Raw genomic sequence first — 20,310 nt, 5'->3', positions numbered from 1 at the left:
TCATCAAATGGCGAATATTTAACCAGACATTATGGGTCCTTTCTCCTCCCGATCTCGTCCTCATTATCGTTATAGTGCTTATCAAATGTAATAAAGCATGCATATATATATGTCAGTGTGAGTATATATCTCAGCCGGGGGTATATCATTTGTAGAATACGGCCAAGTCGCCCTTGGGGACAGGCAGTTGCTTCAGATTATCAATTACTTCGTCGTTGGTCAGGTTGCGCTCGGTGACGATCTGATCAAAGTGGTGGCAGCCGTCTGTGTACTTTTGCAGCGGATCGGCCGCGGGCCCGTCGACAGGGCGCGTCTGGCCGGTGGCGAGGGCGGCAATGTACTGCTTGGAGACGACGTACTTGTGGACGCGGTAGAGGCAGCCCTTGATGACGCCAAACTGGACGAAGCGGCGGATGTCGACGTAGTTGATGACGTCGAAGCCGGCGTCCTGGTGCGTCATGAGCCACTCCTTGACGCTCCGGCCGGGACCAAAGGACAGCATGAGCTTGACGAGCATGAAGTTGCTGACGCGGGCGGCGCCGTGGGAGACGTAGCCGGCGCATTCGTCGACCATGCCGTCGACGTTTTCGACAAAGTCGTGGATTCCGGGCCGGGGCGCGTAACAGGAGCCGAAGAAGAAGATGTCGAGCAGGAGGATGGTGTCGTAGTAGAGGAGGTGGCGGAGGGCTGTTTTGGCGAGCTCGAGCGAGACCGAGGCCTCGTGGGCGATGCGCCGGACGTCGGAGACGCCATCGATCTTCTCAATGACGCGCTGCAGGGTCAGGTCCCAGGTCGGGTCGACAATGTCGGCAAACTTGGTCTTGGCGACGGGGACGTGCCAGCCCTTGACGGGAGGCGGGGTGGCATGATGGGGGAAGAGCTTCATGTTGATGGTGTTGGCCTCATCTGTGGGAGTTGTCAGTAGGGAAGACTCGTACTGGAGGGACTGTGATGCGGAGAGGAGCGTACCGACAGGAATCATGCACTCGCCATAATTGTTGAGATCCTCTTTGATGATTTCAAGCAGACTTTCAATCGGTCGGCGGGCAGTGGCCGCCACCCCGTCATCGTCGCCGTGGCCCGTCGTTGCAGCTGCTGCAGCCGCCACTGCCGCCGCCGCAGCAGCCGTGGCAACGGTACGAGAGCCCTCGCCAAGGCTCAAATATTCATTTTGCTTCTCCATCTCGGAAAATGTAGCGGCGAGACAGCGGACGACGCGCTCGTAGGCGGCGTGGTCGACGTCGGCCTCGACGAGGAGGCCAAAGTTGAAGATGAACTCATTGCGCAGATACTTAGTGTGCGCAATGACGACGGGGTAGCAGAGGATTGTGTACTTGCCGTCGGGCGAGTTGATGGTGATGTAGCGGTTGCAAAAGGCCTGGCGCGGGATGATGTACTCCTGGAGGACGTCAAAGTCGATGAGCGGCGGGCGCGTCGAGTTGTCGGCGGCGGTGATGCATCCCGGCGGTGACTGCGCGACAATCTTGGGACCTGGGGGTTCGATGTTAGAAGAGGCGAATGTGAGGTGGTGTTGGGGATGAGAGGAGATAGCGTACCCTCTTGAGGGAAGAATCTTGCGTAGAAGATGCCCTGGATCATGATGAAAGCTGCATTGTTGTGGGAGCGGAAAGCGGGTGTTGAACTAGGGAGAGAGCTCAGTGCGAGATAAACGGCGTGTACCGGTCCTGTAAAGGCTTCAAGCTTGGACCGATCGGAAACACTGGATTGAGTGACAAGCTGTTTGTGGTGAAGACGGATAGACACGGTGAGCTTTGCCGTGATGAGAAGCCGGAGGTTTACAGGTAGTTTGAGGTTGAATGGAAGTGGAGACTACAGCGAGCAAGTAGTGGGGGATTTACGACGACAGCGCCGTTGTCACATCTACGTTTGCGAGAGCGCCTGTTTGAAAAACGCATTTATATTGGTAAACGAGAAAGCAATCGGACAATTTTAGCTATAGTCAAGTATTCTGAAACTCATATGTGCGCCTTTCAACGGATGCAGGGATTGGCGGTGGCGCCGGGCGCGGCCGCGGCACGGAGTGATGGAGCTATCAAAGACTGGACGGCCGGGGAGATGATTGCTTGACGCCTCGATAACGAGAAGGATGGAGATTCATTGCTAAACTATTAATGGTGAGATTTCGGGTGGTGGGTGGTTCAACACTGACAATAACCAAGGTACTGGGTACCTAGGTACAATGGATGCAGCGAGTGGCCTGAGAAGGCTGTGGACGCTGATGGAAAGCGGGCGTCATGATGAGGCGAGCAGATAGGTGCTTCAGTGGGTACAGAGGACGTTTCTAGCGGGTTCAACACCTGCAGGAGTTGTTTGCTTGTAAGCGTAGGCAGGAGTCGCTGGCTTGGCCAAACAATTAGTCCTGTCTGCCATGTACGCGGCACGCAATAATGCACGGGACATTTCTTTTTCTTTGGAGGATTCATTAGCAAGCTTGTGATTGAGGCGGGACATTTGTTTTGTTTGAGTAGAAGCTTGTTTGTTTTGTAGATTCCACTACCGAGTGCTGGGCATCATCAGTGGCTACCTACCTCCAGGTGCAACAGTCGCACCGCCACCCAGGTCAAGATTCCACACTGCCGTTCGTGTGTGGCTCACTCCCTTTCCCGCTTCCACCAACTGCCTACCTAGTCAATGGCAATCCGTTTGTCGCCCAACGAGACACGCCACATACAGCTGGCCTGCATCTCATCCTGTCTTGAATCGGTGCCGACCTTTTACCAGTAAACCCTCGTACCATCACCTATCTTGTTCTTTTTTCTCCTTTGCATGCACGACATCTCTGAGCTCCACCTCGTCCTCCATCACCCTGCGTCACACTGCATTTGTCTCGCCGTACGCAGTGGACAAGGTAAGCCACTTGGCCACCGCCAACCACCCAAACCTAGTAAACTACCACAGGCTAACCTTAGCAGCACTCAGGTATCCGTACTGTGCCTATCTAGAACTCGCCGCTGCAGCGCGCCAGAGGCCAAGCAGCCCGACCTGACTCTTGCTTCTGCCCCGCCCGCATCGCTCGCCCGCGCCGCTCGCCAACCCGCTCTCTCTCGCCTTCCACACCCGCTTCACCCCGCCTCTTCTTGCGCCAGCCAACAACTCGCCGCCCAAACACCCTCCTACCTCACCCACTCCGAACATCTTTACTCGCCCTTGTCGTCGCAGCGCGCTATGGCCGACAACGCAGAAGCGGGCAGCGATGCCCAGCTCACTTTCAAGGTCAAGACCTCGTCCGACAGCACTCACGTCATCACAATGGCCGAGAGCGCCTCTGTTCTCGACCTCAAGACGAAGCTCGCTGGCGCCGATTTTGAGAACATCCCCGTCGAACGCCAACGGCTCATCTACTCTGGCCGTGTCATGAAGAACGACGATTCACTTGCCACATACAAGATCAAGACCAACAACATCATCCACATGGTCAAGAGCGCCGCCAGCAACCCCTCCCAGCCTGCCTCGTCGGCTAGTGTTCCCACGCCCCAGGCCCTGCCCACAAACATGGCCTCCGGAACAGCCAACAACCCTCTTGCTGGCCTGACCGGAGCCCGATACGCCGGCCACCAGGTGAACCTTCCTGGCATGGACATGTTTGGTCCCGACGGCGGCGTAAGTTGAGGCTCTCGTGCACCGCACCGAAGACGCAATTACTTGCCATTGCGTCATTCAGCTAACGTTGTATCCAGATGGGTCCTCCCATGGACGAAGAACGTATGGCACGCATGATGTCTGACCCCAATGTCCAGCAGACCATGAACGAAGCTCTCAACAACCCCGACTTTGTCAACATGCTCATCGACTCGAACCCCATGCTTCGCAACATGCCCAATGCCCGCGAGCTCATCACTTCGCCATTCATGAGACAGATGATGAGCAACCCTTCCATGCTCAGCAACGCTATGCGCATGCAGCGTGGCATGCGCGGAGCCGACTCTGCCTTTCCTGCCCCCGGCGCAACCGACACCACACCTCAAAACCCAGCCGATGGCAGCACCAACGGCACCCAGGACCAGGGAGCAGCGCAGCAAAACCCCTTTATGAACCCTCTCATGAACCCATTTGGTGCTGGTGGCGCCGCCGGCCCCAGTTTTGCTGATATGATGCAAAGCATGAATGCCGTCGGCCTAGGAACCGGTGCCGGCGATGGTGCCAGTCCCGGCAATGCCGCGCAGACCGGGGGCCCAGGCGAAGCTGGAACAACGGGTGCAGGTGCAGGTGCAGGTGCAGGTGCAGGTGCCAATGCGCAAAATCCTTTCGCTGCTTTCTTCCCTGGAGCTGGAGCTGGCGCCGGAGCCGGAGCCGGCGCTGGCAGTCCTTTTAACATGTCCCCAGAGCAGCTCCAGCAAATGTCACAGATCATGCGCTCCATGACTGGCGGTGATGCTGGAGCACCAGCTGCGCCCTCCGACAATCGTCCTCCCGAGGAGCGCTACGAAGAGCAGCTCCGACAGCTCAACGACATGGGCTTCTTTGATTTTGATCGCAACGTGGCTGCGCTACGAAGGAGTGGAGGAAGCGTGCAGGGAGCTATAGAGTACCTGCTTTCTGGCTGAATGTGAATGAATGCAAACCTGGATAGGTGCGGGTGAATGGCAGCATTGCTTTTTGTTCTTATACATATACCAGAAGACGGAATAACGGTCATGGATGCAGCAAGGATGATGAATGAAGACACCTACGGCAGAGATGGAAAAGGTCGTGTATTATTCTCTACCTAGGCACAAAACAGCATGTATACCACTTGATTAGCTTTTCGTGGTGCTAGCCCTCGCACTTGGATCAACAGCGGCTTTCATGAAACTGATGATGACTGCGCAATTCCCCTTGGGAGTACTATGACCTGTCCGAATCGGGGCCTCCGTGAAGGCGAGGCCGAGAAGCGTGCTGTCGGCCCCACTCCGCACCGCGAATGAGTCTTGCGCCGACACTAAGATCTAAAGTGTAAGACTGATCCTGGACAGCCACCAGCTCTACTGACACGCTCGAAATTATAAAGCCAGATGGCCTTCTGCCGCTAATCTGCAAGTTCTCGTCTATTCAACATCTCCCCATTCGCCGTGACAAAACTCGACGCACTCAATATTCACAACAGTTGGCACACTCGTATCAAGCAGCACAGTAAAAATATGTCTCGCACATCGTTACCACCTGACCTCAAGCTTTTTCGAGGCTCCGGCGACGCAGGCACCTACGTCTGGTCGCCGTTTGTCACCAAAGTCGAGGCCCGGCTGCGCTTCGACGGGCTGCGCTACACCTCCGGGCACGGCTCGCCGCGGTCCGCGCCCCGCGGCAAGATCCCGTACATGGAGTGGCACGAGACGACGTCTGCCGGCGACGACGCCGTCAGCGCCATGGGCGACTCAGCGCTCATCATCCGCGCGCTCGTGGCCAACGGCCTCCTGCGGGACCTCAACGCGGCGCTGCCGACGGGCGCGCTGCGCGCGCAGGACCTGGCGGTGCGGGCGCTCCTCGAGGACCGCGTCTACTTTTACGGCACGCGCGAGAAGTGGTGCGACAACTACGACGAGATGGTGGAAAACATGCTCGCGGCGGTGCCGTGGCCGGTGCGCGCGGTCGTCGGGTGGATGGCGCAGCGGGCGACGGTGCGGACGCTCCACGGGCAGGGCACGGGGCGGCTGAGCGACGACGAGGTGCTGATGTTTAAGGAGGAGGTATGGGAGGGCGTGGAGGCGCTGCTGGCCGAGGCCAAGAAGAAGCGGACGACAGGAGGCGATGATGCGCCGTTTTGGGTGCTGGGGGAAGAGGAGCCGAGCGAGGCGGACGCTACGCTTTTTGGGTTCATCATCGGCGGGCTGGTCAGCACAGCGTAAGTTTTGAATACTGAAGTGTGTGATGTGTGATGAGTTGTGGCTAATGGTTTTCTTGATAGGGCGCCGGTTACGCAGGCGATTGTGAGCAAGTTGCCGCATGTGATTGAGTATGCGGAGAGGATACACGATACGTATTTTCCCGATTACGAGAAGTGGAAATGAGTTGTTACATTTAAACAAAATACGTGATTTTCTTTTGGAAATACATGTGCTTATCTCGGGAAAAATAAACTCTTGTATAACAGTCTTTGAACGGACCCTCGAGCGTTTGACAAACCAGCATCTGCCATCTTTTGAGAAAGTGGCATCATAGCCCGTTCCTTCTCAGGCGACCCAAAAACTTTGCATCTTGTAGCTCCGACAACTCAACACTGAACAAAGCTGCATATAAAGGCGCGAGATGGTGTGGCCCGCAAGGGCGCGCATCGCCGCTTGCGCGACGCTTGTCGAGGAACCCCGACAAAAGTATACCCAGTGCTTCGTGAACTGGTTTGGAGACCAAGTCGGCCGCAGAAAGATCCTGATCGCCGCGGCCAGGAACGTGGTCGAGATTGGGTAGACTGTCCAGCGTCACGTTTTGCATCGTGGCTGCCTCTTCAGGAGTAAAGTAGGGTGCGCTGATGTAGTACTCGTCCGTGGTGCTGTTGAGACGGTGTGCAGCGGCCGGATCCTTTGTGACGTGAAGAAGATCGTGAATGAGAACACGGAGTTTGTATCCGAGGATTGGGTTCGAGGCTGCTCCTGAGGTTGATTGCACGAGAATAGCGGTGGATTGGGATGTGCTGGCTGGTTGAGGACTGCTGCTGTTGGCCGTCTTTTTGCCTCGTTTTCCAGCCATATTGCTACCCTGTGAGTAGCTGAATGCGAAATAGAGGATATTGAGATGCCATCACTATCATAGTTGGGAGGAAAGACGCGCGCAGGCATATCGGTAAATTTTATATTCAAGTGGTGGCGCTGCACTTGCGCTCATTGTGGCGTAAATGTTACAAAGTTAGACGCATAATTCGATTTCATCTTTTCTGGAAGACCTGGGTAATCATTGAAAAGGAAAGCGAGAAAAAGAAGCAAATAGAAATCACTTTCGCGCCAAACATTGCCAGTACTCGTGTAATTAGTAGCGTGTAAGCACTGGTCGGTTCAGGCCGAGCAGGAGCTTCGGCCAAGTGAAGGGACACATAGATGTTCACGAACCACTCGTTTTAATCTGGTATAATAAACCACCTGGAAATATTGCAGACTAATTTTATACTTGAATTACTTGAACCGTAATAAAGAGCAGGCCGCCGGCCGTGCCAATCTCCGGTGAAGCTACCCATATTTCCCCGGACCAAGGCCGCTCTGGACCTCGGCACCAGCTCCGCGGGGCCGCTAGATTGGCAGGGCCCGGGGATGATGCCACAAGCGATATAAACTCCGCTCTGGGGGAGCTTATGAGCTTGCACTCTCACTCACTCATTGCATTTTCACATCTTTGACTTTTTCTATCGTGTAGCTGAATTCTTTGCCACACCATCATCATCACCATCGTCGTCATCATCATCGGACAAGCACTCGGTTCGTCCCAGTTTAGAATTGCGTCAACAGACAAAAAGAGGCGCGACCAATCGGACATTATGAAGGGCATCCAGATTACGGAATACGTCAAGGTGAGAACTTGTCCACGACCAAGCAGCATTGATGGGGCGCAAGAAATTCCCGTACTTGGCAATGGTGCATTTGCTGACTCCATCCTGAATTCGATTGCGTCAGGGCCCCGAGGAGCTCAAGGTCGTCGACCTGCCCGACCTCGAGAATGAAGACGCCGAGTACACAATCAAGGTGCACGCCGCCGCGGCCAACTTTTTCGATATTCTCCAGATCCAGGGCAAATACCAACATCAACCTCGTGCGTGAACCCCCCTCCCAATGTACTCTTGCTGCCGCCGCCCCCCCATCTGACATGACCGCGCACAGCGTTTCCCTGGACCGCCGGCGTCGAGTTCTCCGGTGTCGTCGTCGCCGTCCCCAAGGACCCCGAGACCAAGCCCCTCTACCCCGTCGGCACCCGCGTCTTTGGCGCCTCGCAGGGCGCGTACGCCGAGTACGTGCACGCCGCCGAGCAGACCATCCTGCCCGTCCCCGAGGGCTGGTCCTTCCAGGACGCCGCGGGCCTGTTCGTCACGGCGCCGACAAGCTACAGCGGTCTCGTCCAGCGCGCCGGCATCAAGAAGGGCGACTGGGTTCTCGTCCACGCCGCCGCTGGCGGTGTTGGTATAGCTGCGGTTCAGAGTCAGTACCTCCTTCTTTTCTTCCCTTCCGGTCTGCACAAAAGTCCACCGCTGCTAACACGGGACGAACCGAACCAGTCGCCAAAGCGTTTGGCGCCACCGTCATCGCCACCGCCTCCACGCCGCGCAAGCTCGAAATCGCCAAAAAGTTTGGCGCCGACCATGTCATCTCGTACAACGACCCCAACTGGCCCGCGCAGGTCAAGGAGCTGACGCCCGATGAAAAGGGCGTCGACATTGTCTACGACCCCGTCGGCCTCGTCGACAAGTCGACCAAGTGCATCGCCTGGAACGGCCGCATCCTCATCATCGGCTTCGCCGGCGGCAAGATTGAAAAGGTCGCCATGAACAAGGCCCTGCTCAAGAACATCTCGCTCGTCGGTCTCGCCTGGGGCGCCCACTCGCTGCACCAGCCCGAGATGGTGCCCGTTGTCTGGAAGGGCGTCCTCGACCTCGTCCGCGATGGCAAGCTCAAGGGCACGCAGTACACCGACGAGGCCTTTGTCGGCCTCGACCGCGTCAAGGACGGCCTCAAGGCGCTCGGCGGACGCGATACCTGGGGCAAGGTCATTATCAAGATTGCGCCCGAGGCGGACAGCAAGCTGTAGACGGATAGCATCACAAAACGGGGGCCCAGGAATGTGAATAATAAAATGACCAAGACGAATGAGACCGGAATAATATGCTTTCTATGTTTCAAATGGTTTATTTTGATGGCAGTTTGTTCATCTAGTCGTGTATCCCTCGCATATATCAAAACGCGACTCCGTTCAATCATTAGATGCTCACCCTCCGCTCTCATTGACCTAGACCCGCCATAGCCTGGAACTTGGCAATGATGTCTTGGTCCACGTTGGCAGCCCACTGCTCCTGGAATGCAGACTCGCCGCCTACACGGCTGACGATATCTTGCAGTCTCTCTCGAACAAAGGCGGACGCTTGGATGGTGCGCACAGGATCACAGGCCACCATCTGCCGCTCTATGATACGTTTCGGGGTATCGTACTCGTTTGCTTCTCCTACGTCTCCGAGATCTCCAATCAACATGTCTTGGCCGTTGGGGACGCCGTCCTGCAGCTCCGCCAAGACCGATGCCCACATGTCGAAATAATCTTGCAGTTTTGCAAGCGCCAGTTCTTGCATGGGAGAAGGCAGCTCTAGCAGACGAGTGAGTCCTAGAAGATGTAGCTTCTGACGCGTAAGATCGTCCATGCCGTTGATGTAAGCGAACCACTCAGCGGACAACCAGCTCCACACTTCATCCAGAGGTCCAAAAGACGCCAACAGCTGTACAAAAAGTGATGGCTCGGCTAGTGCCAGGCGCGCAAGAATGGCAAAGTAATCTCCTTCAGTCACAGTGCTTAGCTTGCTGACCCTTCTGTTCGGGCCGGTTGTCTGGTGCGCTTCCCAAGCATCGCGAAGATTAGTCACGACTGTGCGCATGAACCCATTGTCTACCATGTCTCGAATAACAACAGAGATGCCGTCAGATCCTCCGAGCTGCGCGGCGGCGCGAATCATGTATTCGATGCACACAGTAGCTGCACGAACTTGCCCTCTACTTTTTGAGTTGAGAGAGTTGGACAGCGCAGTCAGCGTGGCCGCGCGCATATCACCTTCGAGCATGGCTGAAGGGGCAACCAGGATATAGGACTCGATGGCTGACAGGGCTTCGGAAGCGGTTTCTTGCTGATACTCCAGTAGGGGAAGAGCTGCATCTGCAAGATCGAGGACCTCCTTGGTTAGAGGTGGTTTACTCTGTTCCAAGATTGCGTTCCAAAGCTCTAGAGACTCGTCGATGAGGTGGACGTGTAAGTCAGAGCCTTCTCTAGCTGCTTCGCCAAGGAGAGGCATCATGAAGCTGTGGTAGCGCTGCGATTCATTGCCCATGCTAGTTACGAGGGCAGAAAAGATGGCAATGATATGTTGCTTGATCATGTACTCTTCCGTGTCCGAGCTCTCCCACACTTTGGGGAGTGCGGTCATCAATTGGTCCCCAAACTGTGACACCTGTTGCTCCATGCGCATGACCAAAATTCGAATAGACTCTAGAATAGCGAGCTTCGTTTCGTCAACCACCACGTTCTGGACCAGGTGGACAAGTTGACTGAGAACATCCGCAGTATAGGGCAAGAAGGCCTCGACATTGAACTCCAGCTCATCGGCGATCCAGCGAAGCTGCCGAGCAGCAGTAATGCGCACAACTATGTCGTTTGTCTCATCTTCGGGATTCAGGAAATGACGGAAGATTTGATACACGACTGGCCTGCTCTGGTCTGAGAGTTTGACAGGCGCCCATTGACTGATCAAAATGGCAATTCGTCGCCTGAGGACCCTGAACAGGCCGCCTGTTTGCTGTGCATCACTTATTAGAGTTGAGGATAAGACCGTCTCAAAGTCGAAGGAATTGAAAATGTGGGCGGCTGACAACCCCATGGCGGTATAAATAGCCTCTTTGGTGGCAATATCTGCCTCCGGGTTTTGCGCATTTTGGAAATATTGCAACAGGGGAGGAATGAGGAGCTGCTTATAGTTTGTGAGAAGATCCAGGAAGAGCTTTTCCGCACACGGGCGCACCTCCCACTCGTAGGCATTACCCTCGCTCTGTTCCTGCTGCTCCCACTCTTCAGGGTCCTCGTCCCAGGATTCAAGGTCAGATTTGCGAAACAGGAACAGGTGGCTGATGATGGCGTTGACAATCTGAACCACCAGCTCCTCCTTCAGCAACTCAGTTTTGATGATATCGCGCGCACGGTTTTGCTCTTCTTTGACCTCTGGCGTGCGATATTTGAAAGTCTGCGTGGGTTGGAAAGCAGCCCTTACGCATCCACGTAACAGTAAAAGACCCTTGAGCGCAAGCCTTTCGAGAAGGGGGCCCTCAGCCTTGGCCCTCGTATCATTTTGGCTTTGACGAATACCGCCAGATTTATCAAAGACCTCAGCAAACTTCATAATCAGATCCCAGTACGCACGGACAAGGGGCAGAGAATTGGGCAAAAAAGCAAAACTGGCGGCGTGTTGTTCAGCCATGTCGATGTGTAGCTTTGTAAATTGAAGAAGGTGCTTGCCAACCATTTCATTCGGCGTATTGTTGTCGTGAACAAAATTAAGAAGCTGCCCGAACTGGTTCTGGGAGAGCATCCAGAACTGCTCGACAGTGGAATCACTATGCGGCCGGTCGTAGCCGACGACGACGAGGCGACGGAGAGTTCGAAGTGCAGATAGGCTGTTTCGCATAGCAATAGTTGCTTCTTCTTCGCTACCTTGCCCAGAAGAGAGATATGAAACCCATATATTGGATTTCTCAGCATAGATTTCGGACAAGACATAGACGATTTCGGGCGTGACGGACTGAAGAGCGGTCTGAGATTTGCGCAAGCGCGCGGTGCCAAGCTCTTTTACTACTCGAAGAAGAATCTCCAGAGCGCCATGCAGGTGATGCTGGTTGCCGTCTTTGGATGAGCGCAGCAAAGAAATTATACTAGCGAGGGCATCCGGCCAGTCCGTCGGGTAGTCGATGCGGACAATCTTGGCAATGACCAGAGCGTTGTGCATGGCTAATTTGCGCTCCGGCTCGTCGACAGTGCCTTGAAATAAGCGAGAGCGAATGGCGGCCTTTTCATCTGCTTTTATGCCGTTCTTGGTCAGGGCATACAATCTCCAGAATCGGTCAATGCCATTCTTCAGCTGGATGATGGCGAGGAAGCGAGCTTCGAGGGGGAGAGACCGGTCGAGGAAAGCAGTCTGTTAACTTGTTAGTGGCTTCAAAGCTCAAAGATTTGCCATATCTGTTTATCATGTCGACACCATACCTGAAGTCCCAAGTAGTAGCCTTGCTGCCCCTGCTCCCCCCAGGCTAGGAGCTGCTGTCCTGCAGCTTGCCGTTGTGCATAGTCCGTCGAGGATGCTGCCAGGAGAGCGCGACAAAGGGTTTCGAAGCTCAGTGGGTTGGCCTCGCCAGGCACTTCAATAGAGAAGCTCATGGCGGGAGGCCTGCACCTGGAAGATATGTAAAGCTCGTCAAGGTCACCGCAGATACAGTTGGCGCGGCGGGACGATGCTGGTGAACATGGAGGAAGTTTCTCTGGTGGGGGTGTACTTGGTTAGGCGCAAGGTGACAACCCCGCCTTACTATTACTGCAGCTGTGCCTCGCTACCTAGCAGCGCGCCAAACAATCCCAGGCCTTTTGGCATGCAACGGGGGTAATTACCATGCAGCCGGTAGAAGGGTTGATGGCAAATTTCAGTTTTTGTTTTTCGAAAATCTCCATTGAATTCATGAGGACTTGTTAATTTTGAAGGTTGAATATCACGAGAAGCCTCAATATAATCCTTGCTCTTTCACACCTCTTGTGCTTTTCATACACCAATCTAGGCCCCAGTCAAGCTTCTCTGGACCCCTACAACAGCCTTTACCACAGTGGGCCGGCAGCTGCCTGTAGGCACATGCTTACAGGCACTAAAGCACTCTAAAATTTCCGACAGACAAGCCATGCTTAAGTTTTGAATTCGCATCTCCGGCCTGCCAGCTTCCACCAAACAAGTCAATTGCTCACCAACGCTCGCATGTTGCGCTCGCAGGCTACAAGGCGACTCGCCTTGCTTGCCATACAACCTCAATGGATATGCCCGAAATGTCTGCCGCACCGGCTCTACTCGCAGAAGCCAGAGAAGCGCGAGCCTCCTGACCACCGGAAGCTGGGCCACCAGCAAGAGCTCTTCATCACATCTGTCTTCAGCCCCGGCTCGCCAATCTTTCTCCCCAATGGAGCGCGCATATTCAATCGACTCGTAGATTTCCTCCGAAAGCAATACGTGCGATACGGCTTCGAGGAAGTTATTACCCCAACGATATACAAAAAGTCGTTATGGGCCAAGTCTGGCCATCTCGAGAACTATGCGGATGACATGTACACAGTCATTGGAAACAAGCGAGCAGCGGCGCTCGAGCATTCAGAGGATTGCTGCAGCACAGAAGCAAACAAAAGAGCCATGGTCGAAGACGAGGACGACAGCGAATACGGTCTCAAGCCCATGAATTGTCCTGGCCATTGCCTCATCTTCGCGTCGAAACTGCACAGCTATCGGGACTTGCCAGTACGGTACGCCGACTTCAGCCCTCTCCACCGAAACGAAATATCAGGCGCGCTCTCTGGGCTCACGAGAGTACGCCGCTTCCACCAGGACGACGGCCACATCTTTTGCCGCCCCAGCCAAGTGGAGGACGAGATCAAGAAGACGCTCGACTTTGTCAAGGTTGTCTATACCACCCTGAAATTTGGTGTGAGCTATCGGTTGGCGCTGTCTACGAGGCCAAAGGACCACTTTATCGGGACGGAAGACGAATGGAACAGAGCCGAAGATCGTCTTCGCCGCGCCCTTGACAAGTCAGGCATGCCGTGGAGCGTCAACGAAGGCGATGGCGCCTTTTACGGGCCGAAGATTGATATTGTACTCAAGGACTCGGACGGGAAGGAACACCAAACCGCCACGGTTCAGCTCGACTTCCAGCTGCCGAAGCGATTCGAGCTAGAATACCAGGCACCCGCTCCCGAATACGAGGCCCGCGGCGAAACCACAGAAGATCCTGCTCTGCTGGCAGAGTATGGCCCTGTTCGGCCAGTCATGATTCACCGCGCCGTGCTCGGTTCTGTGGAGCGTCTTATGGCCCTTCTCATTGAAAACTACAACGGCAAATGGCCATTTTGGCTTAATCCGAAGCAAGCCATTATTCTCACCGTCAACACAACTGATCCCGTTGTGGGCTGGGCAGAAAAGGTCCGTGACGTCTTGTTAGGCAACCTCCCAAAGTCATACACTGGTGATGAGCCTCCGGCGCCAGACGCTGGTATCGCCTTGTCAGGACAAACAGGTCTCTCAGTGGACATGGACACCACCGCTAGGTCACTGGGCGCAAAGATAAGAGAGGCGCGCAATAATGGCTACAGCCAGATCCTCGTTGTTGGCGATGCAGATGTGCAAAACAAGCAAGTCAGTCTCGGCAAAGAGCGTATATCACCTGGCGAGATGAGAGATAGAATGATGCAGATGGTGGACCGTTTTGAATAGTGTAATATTAGTCCACTTGTACAGTAATACAATGTGAGCCTGCTCCCCAGACAGCAGCAAGTCTTGATCAAGCTTCTCTTTTGGGTCTTTCCATATATGCTCAGCATTTAAAGGCAAGTTCGGATGCTGGGTTTGCGTAAGCGGCGCACTCGCCGCGGCGCCGGGATGGGGTTTTTCGCGGCGGCAATGGCTGCCATCTTCGCGATCCAGTTCCTTGCAGCGCTGCAACCCGGCAGGTTCGGCGCCACGCTTGCGCACGCCGTCGCCGGCAGAAAAAAGTATGTCTCGTCTATTTCTTGATTATGTGCACCAGGCACAATCTTCATCTTTCGGCTCGGCCGCGATTGTGGGGATGGGCAAAGGCCGACCTGCGAGAGGGAGACTTGTCAGCCCGTTGCCGGTTTTCAGGCACGCGCGCGTGAGGCGCAACTTACGACTTGAGCTCGGGGTCCACGGCGCCGCCCGTCTGCTCGACGCGCTCAATCATGGACTGGCGCTCGTCCAGCTGCTGACGCATGTACTCGACCGTCTTCTTCAGCACGAGGCCTTCGGATCGACCCTGTCCTTCGAGGCCGGGCACCAGCTCGGTCAGTCGGTCGAAGCCTTCGCGAATGGCCTGTCTGCGCTTTTGCTCTGTGTGCAAGGGTCAGCCGCGTGTCCTCCAAGGCATTAGACCAGTCGCGCTGTGCGGCGGTCCGGCGTGCGGCGGTGGCGGCAGTGGCGGAGAGAGAGACGCCAGTCCGGCGCACACGCTGACAACTTACCAGAGGCAATGTGGTTCTGCTTCTTCTCCTCCTCGGTAAGACGAGGTTTCTCGTCGCCATTGCCGTTGGCGTCGGCTGTGTTGTTTGGCGACGATGACATGATGTATCAAAAAGGAAGAATATTGTAGGACAAGGTGCCTGGACGGAAACTGCGGGACAGAAAGGTAAATACCTAGGCACCGCCGGGACGGTCTGGAGGTTAAATCGGCCAGGACGAGTCGCCGTCTTGGGGTACGCCTTTGGTGGGGGATCAATCACATGCCCAGTGCCAGTGCACCACCTTGTGCGGCACCACATTGCGGCACCACACGGCCGGCGCTCGAGGCTTGCAGCGGCCGCAAGGGGTGAGCCACCTGAATTCCACTATTTACTTCGCCTGTACGCATTTCTGGCAGGGGTCTTGCCCCAGATTCGCTGGGAGTGGCATGACGCAGACGGCGCGGGCGCTGGTTTGCGGTAAGCCAATCCGAGCCTAGTGCCCCTCGAACTGTACGACAGCCGAGGGACAGGACGATCCTGCAGCGCATGAAATCGCAATAGGCCAATCGGGTGTGAACAAAGATGCTAGTCACTCTCAGGCCAGTTGGCCTGTCGGCAGAGGTGGCGTATAAGCCTGCCGAAAGCTTGATTACATCCGAGGAACAGTGCTCGCAACAGACAGGTGCTTACGCCATTGCATAATTAGAAACGTTCGCTGTGTCAGGTGGCAATAGCACGAGATGAAATGAGAATACCTGTCTGGTGCACCACAGGGCTTGTACAATGTAGGAGGCAAAGTGTCCCTTTGCTCATTTTACATTTCCGTATTAGTGGCACTCGAGACCACCTGTCTAAGTGTCACAGACATGCCGACTAATAAGTCGGCGCTCTGCGAGAGCTGACCTCACATGAAAGAAATCTAGTTACTTTTGAGCCTTACCCATCCGATTCTTCTTCTTCACCCTCAAAATCTACTTCTTCCTGGCGGAAGATGACCTTTTCCGCCAGCTGCAGCGTCTTCTGCACCGGCAAGCCAATGACGTTGTCCATGCTACCTTCAATCTTTTCAATCAGGAGCAGTCCACCGATGCCCTGAATACCATATCCGCCGGCCTTATCGACGCCTTCGCGCGTCTTAACATACGCCGTAATGACATCATCCGGCAGACCGCCCTCGTCGCTGTGAAAGTAGACCTTGGTCTCTACCGTTTGTGTCGACATGGCGTAGCCCGGGTGGCGCGCATCTTCTCGGGGAGCAATTGTAGTCACAGACGTCAAGACGCGATGCATTCGGGTGTCGCGCAGGAGCTTGAGCATGGCAATATGGTCGGCTTCGTTTCGGGGTTTCTCCAGAATACGGCCCTCGCGGGTCACGATGACAGTGTCGGCGGAAATGACGAGGTCCGGGTCGGGAATAGAGTTGAGATGCGTCTCTAGCGATTTTTGGTAGACATTGAGGGCCTTGCGACGGCCAGTTTCGGAGACGTATTCCCAGGGACCGTAGATTGACTTGTCCAGATCTTCCGGTATGGTGGAGGGGGTAATTTCTAGATTTCTCAGCCCAACCTGCCGTATGCTGTCAGACACGCCCGTGGCAGTAGCGGCTAGCATTTACTGACCTGCTGCAGAAGCGCCTTTCTGCGGGGCGAGGCAGAAGCCAGGATGACTCGCTTCGCGTTGAGGTGTTTGATGATGGGAATGTCGAGCGGCGCTGGGCCCCGGCGCAGTCCAGGCGGAGGGGCAGGGCGGCTGCCAGCAGTGTGTTCTGCGGCGGCTTCGTCGTAGCCCGGAGGCGGCCCTTTTGGCGTCTCTGAGTCGGTCATGTTGTCTGACGGCATGCGATTCAATGTGACGAGTCGCAGAAGCTGGTGAAGAAGCTGGATGATTTGCGCCGCCCAGGTCCTGGTCGCCACCGGACCTTCCACAGCGGGGCACCCCAGAGCGTTACCTACTGACCCATGCAGGAAATGGACCAGGCAAAAGCTTCAAGTTGTCTGATAATGCAGTATTGAAAATTAGGTGGTTTGAAGTGATATGCGGCACAAATGAACAGAATGAAAAAGCAAACATTCTTATTTCTGTGCAATTTGCGCTGGATACAGACCAGAAGCCAAACAATTCAGCGGAATGCAATCCTCTCCAACTACTGGTGCACGTCGCAGGCCATCAACAACACTGCATGCCAAAATCAGTTTCCTTCGAAGCCTGGAGTATATCTCATGCCCCTTCAGTGTATCTATTTAATCTCCTTCGTACTTTGTAGCCTTAAGTGTATATAGTGTGTAAAATTTACCCTGTTGCCCTGGCATCTTTTGCATCACTGGAGACGAGGGCAGATGACACTAGTCCCAATCAAGACTCCACATTATTTCGTTGGCTCTCTGCGTTTTGCCGCCCCTGCGCTTTTCCGCTTGCCAGAACAAAGACCACCAGCTGCTCGTCCACGCCAGAGTCCGACACTACGCGACCCTCACGCGCGGCATCAAACGTCCATTTTAAAAATAGAGCAACGATAAAAATCTTTACAATTGCGCGCATCTGCAGCACCCGCCGAGGCAAACGACATCTTTCCGAGCGCACGCCAGCCAACACCTCGAAACGCGAGCTCTGCGACCTAAACACGCGTCTGGCAGTTAGCAGCAGAGAGTTGGAGCTTTGCATTGTGCGCCAGCTGCTGTCACGAACGATTGGCGCGCGGTCCCGGATAGCTAGACTCGCAATTTGATACATAATACCAGCGCTAGCTGCCTGCACGACACGGCGCTCCCGCAATGGATAGCAAGCGCAAGGCCGACGGTGGAAGCGCCGCGGACTCTGGCGACCGCTCTTCGAAGCGTCGCAAAGTTTCGGTACGACTGATGCAGCCATAAATGGCGCCGGCATCGATGCAGATATGTTGCTTTGATTGATGACTTGCGTCGCGTCTCTGCTACTTGCTGCGTGCAATGCGCCATCACTGTAGCGCAGAGGGATGCTAATTAACCGCTGCTTAGGACTTTGACCTCACGAAAGGCGAGAGTAAGGAATCCACTACCGCATACGGACTTGCTTTCCTCGAACAGATTCGCCGCACCTCTGATAAAAGGTAGAAATGTTGGCCTGTTTACTTGTGCTGCAGTTACTAACTTGTGCATCAGTGGCCGGCTGATTGCAACCTACTTCGAGAAGCTAATTCCCCGGCAAGGCAACGCCGACTACTACAAGAAGACCAAAATGCCAATCTCTCTGGAAAGCGTCGAAGAAAAACTCCAGAATGGCGAGTTCAAGGACTTGGCTGAACTCGAGAGCTACTTTAAGCGCATGATTTCAAACGCCAAAGAATTCTATCCACGATCATCCTCCGTCTTTGACGATGCAGAACGTGTGCGCAAGACTCTCAGCAACTACATGACAAAGAACAACCCGGCGTATGCAAAGAGAGGTTACCAGGCATTTCCAACACCATTGCCTGAGGAGGACGGCGAGGGCGGCGACGATGATGATGAGCAGGAGGAGGAAGGCGGCGAGGAGGAAGATGAAGAGGAAGCAGAGGAAGAGGAGGAGGGAGAAGAGGAAGAGGAAGAGGAGGAAGACGAAGGGCCACGCCGCAGGTCCATCATTCTTAAGAGACGAGAAGAGCCCGCCTCCTCCCGTGGACGACCTCGACGATCCTCAGCTTATCAAGCTAGCCCTAAACCTGCTACGCCAGCAAAGCCCGAAGGCCATCAATATGAGGGTGTCCCCTACAAAGGACTTACGTTCCAGGAAGCGCAGGAAAAGATTGTGGAGGAGCTGCTCAGGCATCACGAGCCTGACTACGAGGAAGCCTACTTTGAGCCCTTTATCAATTTGCCTCCTCGTGCTCTGAGAGACTACTACAAAATAGTCACTGATCCTCTGTCACTCAAGAAGCTTCAGAAAATCGTCAAGGGTGTTCAGGGTCGCGGTGAGCTGACTGGCATTAGCGAGTTCAAGTCTTGGGCCGCTTTTGAAGAAAGATCCAAACTGCTTTGGACAAACGCCTACTTTTACAATGAAGAAGGCAGTGAAATTTACTCTCTTGCACAGGAACTTGAGGTTTGTTACATTTTACCTTAAGGAAGTCGGATTCATGACTGACCATCAACAGAAAATGTTCTACGCACAGCTAAAGAAGGCCAAGGCTGCCGTTTCAGATCCAGCGCCATCAAAGATCAAGCTCCGCGTCGGCGGCCATGGTGGCAACGACACGCCTTCAAATAAGAAAATCACAATCCACGTTGGCGGCCGTGGCAACGAGGATTCGCCAGCCCCAGGCATTGAGACGCCGACAACCAACGGCGAAGGTGCAAATGGCGCCTCGACTCCCGTGGCGCAGGTCGAAGACGCAACGCCGACCAATGCTCCCACACCAGGTCAGCTCCCTCCAGGCGCTCCGCGACCACCAGGACTATCAGAGACGCCTGTTCCCGTGCCACCTCCTGCTCCCAACCCCGCCCAAAACAACGAAACAAGACGGCGTCGCGGTCCCAGTAAAGGTGAGCGAACCCCCAAGATGCAGGTACATGAATGCGATGCTAATTGATACTGCAGGCATCACAGATGCGCTCGTCTCTCGACTAAGCATCCAGGCACATCCGATGCTGCAGCTCGCGCAGCCCAACCTGGGCTCCATCTACCCCGACCCCAAGTACCTGCAGCAGTCTGGCGTCGTCAACGTGCCGCACCACTGCAACCGCGTCTTCGTCGTCACCGCGCTGCCAGACTTCCTGCACGAGCGCCACTACAGCCTCTGGACGCTCATCAACAGGCTGCCCGTGAAACCGTACCCGCAGATGCTCCCCGGCCAGCAGCCTGAGGAGCTTGCCTTTGAGGTTGGCCTGCACCCTGGCGTCAATGTCGTCGAGGCCCACCTGATCGCTGCCATTCCCGGTGAGGAGCGCGTACCAGGTGGCCCCGAGTCCGAGTTGGAAGTCTTTACAGTATACGTCAATGTGATGAAGAACTGATAAAAGTACAAGATTGAAACGCATAGTGGGTCAACATTCCTGGCGATATCAGTATTTTCTGTTTTTGTATCAAACCCTTCCAATTTCTTTCTTTCTTCTTTCTGTCATAGTTTTCTTTGGGATGGTGCTGGAAGTGTTTGCGAGTTATTATGGGGAAATGTATTCAGGGAAGGGTACGTGCTTGAAGCCGTCCAGACAACATTACATTGTATTAGGCACTGATGACTTTGATTCGATTTAATGGGGTGTTATTTCTTTGCAACTCAAATACGGAAAGAAAGAGAATAGTTCACAGTCACTTTATGTATGCGCCACCACGCATCAGCTCATCAGAGTTTTATTCAAAACGTATCGGCCATCATTGGTATTGGCACTGTCAAAAGTGAAGGAAGAAACTGTGAGCGCCAATGCCATGCTG

General features: G+C 54.7%; 10 protein-coding genes across 10 annotated transcripts; 5 read left to right on the top strand and 5 right to left on the bottom strand.

Annotated features, from left to right (window-relative positions):
• Positions 1-145: 145 nt before the first annotated feature.
• Positions 146-1,599, bottom strand: LMH87_006505 (uncharacterized protein; the record flags this gene model as incomplete). Its single annotated transcript, XM_056204405.1, has 3 exons — positions 146-906; positions 970-1,491; positions 1,557-1,599. The coding sequence occupies 3 exons, from the start codon at positions 1,597-1,599 to the stop codon at positions 146-148; spliced, it is 1,326 nt and encodes a 441-aa protein (XP_056059765.1).
• A 1,587-nt stretch (positions 1,600-3,186) lies between these two features.
• On the top strand, positions 3,187-4,565 carry LMH87_006504 (uncharacterized protein; the record flags this gene model as incomplete). Its single annotated transcript, XM_056204404.1, has 3 exons — positions 3,187-3,621; positions 3,699-4,215; positions 4,345-4,565. The coding sequence occupies 3 exons, from the start codon at positions 3,187-3,189 to the stop codon at positions 4,563-4,565; spliced, it is 1,173 nt and encodes a 390-aa protein (XP_056059764.1).
• Positions 4,566-5,138: 573 nt separating this feature from the next.
• LMH87_006503 (uncharacterized protein) lies at positions 5,139-6,005 on the top strand (the record flags this gene model as incomplete). Its single annotated transcript, XM_056204403.1, has 2 exons — positions 5,139-5,839; positions 5,903-6,005. The coding sequence occupies 2 exons, from the start codon at positions 5,139-5,141 to the stop codon at positions 6,003-6,005; spliced, it is 804 nt and encodes a 267-aa protein (XP_056059763.1).
• A 145-nt stretch (positions 6,006-6,150) lies between these two features.
• Positions 6,151-6,681, bottom strand: LMH87_006502 (uncharacterized protein; the record flags this gene model as incomplete). The annotated part of the gene is made up of 1 exon (XM_056204402.1): positions 6,151-6,681. One exon carries the CDS (start codon positions 6,679-6,681, stop codon positions 6,151-6,153), a length of 531 nt encoding a protein of 176 aa, XP_056059762.1.
• Positions 6,682-7,459: 778 nt separating this feature from the next.
• On the top strand, positions 7,460-8,721 carry LMH87_006501 (uncharacterized protein; the record flags this gene model as incomplete). The annotated part of the gene is made up of 4 exons (XM_056204399.1): positions 7,460-7,492; positions 7,596-7,731; positions 7,800-8,114; positions 8,192-8,721. The coding sequence occupies 4 exons, from the start codon at positions 7,460-7,462 to the stop codon at positions 8,719-8,721; spliced, it is 1,014 nt and encodes a 337-aa protein (XP_056059761.1).
• Positions 8,722-8,911: 190 nt separating this feature from the next.
• Positions 8,912-12,096, bottom strand: LMH87_006500 (uncharacterized protein; the record flags this gene model as incomplete). Its single annotated transcript, XM_056204398.1, has 2 exons — positions 8,912-11,857; positions 11,926-12,096. 2 exons carry the CDS (start codon positions 12,094-12,096, stop codon positions 8,912-8,914), a joined length of 3,117 nt encoding a protein of 1,038 aa, XP_056059760.1.
• A 583-nt stretch (positions 12,097-12,679) lies between these two features.
• LMH87_006499 (uncharacterized protein) lies at positions 12,680-14,182 on the top strand (the record flags this gene model as incomplete). Its single annotated transcript, XM_056204397.1, has 1 exon — positions 12,680-14,182. One exon carries the CDS (start codon positions 12,680-12,682, stop codon positions 14,180-14,182), a length of 1,503 nt encoding a protein of 500 aa, XP_056059759.1.
• A 322-nt stretch (positions 14,183-14,504) lies between these two features.
• Positions 14,505-15,046, bottom strand: LMH87_006498 (uncharacterized protein; the record flags this gene model as incomplete). The annotated part of the gene is made up of 3 exons (XM_056204396.1): positions 14,505-14,550; positions 14,617-14,815; positions 14,947-15,046. The coding sequence occupies 3 exons, from the start codon at positions 15,044-15,046 to the stop codon at positions 14,505-14,507; spliced, it is 345 nt and encodes a 114-aa protein (XP_056059758.1).
• An 815-nt stretch (positions 15,047-15,861) lies between these two features.
• Positions 15,862-16,763, bottom strand: LMH87_006497 (uncharacterized protein; the record flags this gene model as incomplete). The annotated part of the gene is made up of 2 exons (XM_056204395.1): positions 15,862-16,491; positions 16,545-16,763. The coding sequence occupies 2 exons, from the start codon at positions 16,761-16,763 to the stop codon at positions 15,862-15,864; spliced, it is 849 nt and encodes a 282-aa protein (XP_056059757.1).
• Positions 16,764-17,696: 933 nt separating this feature from the next.
• LMH87_006496 (uncharacterized protein) lies at positions 17,697-19,892 on the top strand (the record flags this gene model as incomplete). The annotated part of the gene is made up of 5 exons (XM_056204394.1): positions 17,697-17,774; positions 17,919-18,010; positions 18,063-18,981; positions 19,034-19,421; positions 19,477-19,892. The coding sequence occupies 5 exons, from the start codon at positions 17,697-17,699 to the stop codon at positions 19,890-19,892; spliced, it is 1,893 nt and encodes a 630-aa protein (XP_056059756.1).
• Positions 19,893-20,310: the final 418 nt, after the last annotated feature.

Source organism: Akanthomyces muscarius, chromosome 1, assembly GCF_028009165.1.
Source record: "Akanthomyces muscarius strain Ve6 chromosome 1, whole genome shotgun sequence".
NCBI classification, from domain to species: domain Eukaryota; kingdom Fungi; phylum Ascomycota; class Sordariomycetes; order Hypocreales; family Cordycipitaceae; genus Akanthomyces; species Akanthomyces muscarius.
Note: the sequence above shows the minus strand (reverse complement) of the source record. Positions and strands in the feature narration are given on the sequence as shown.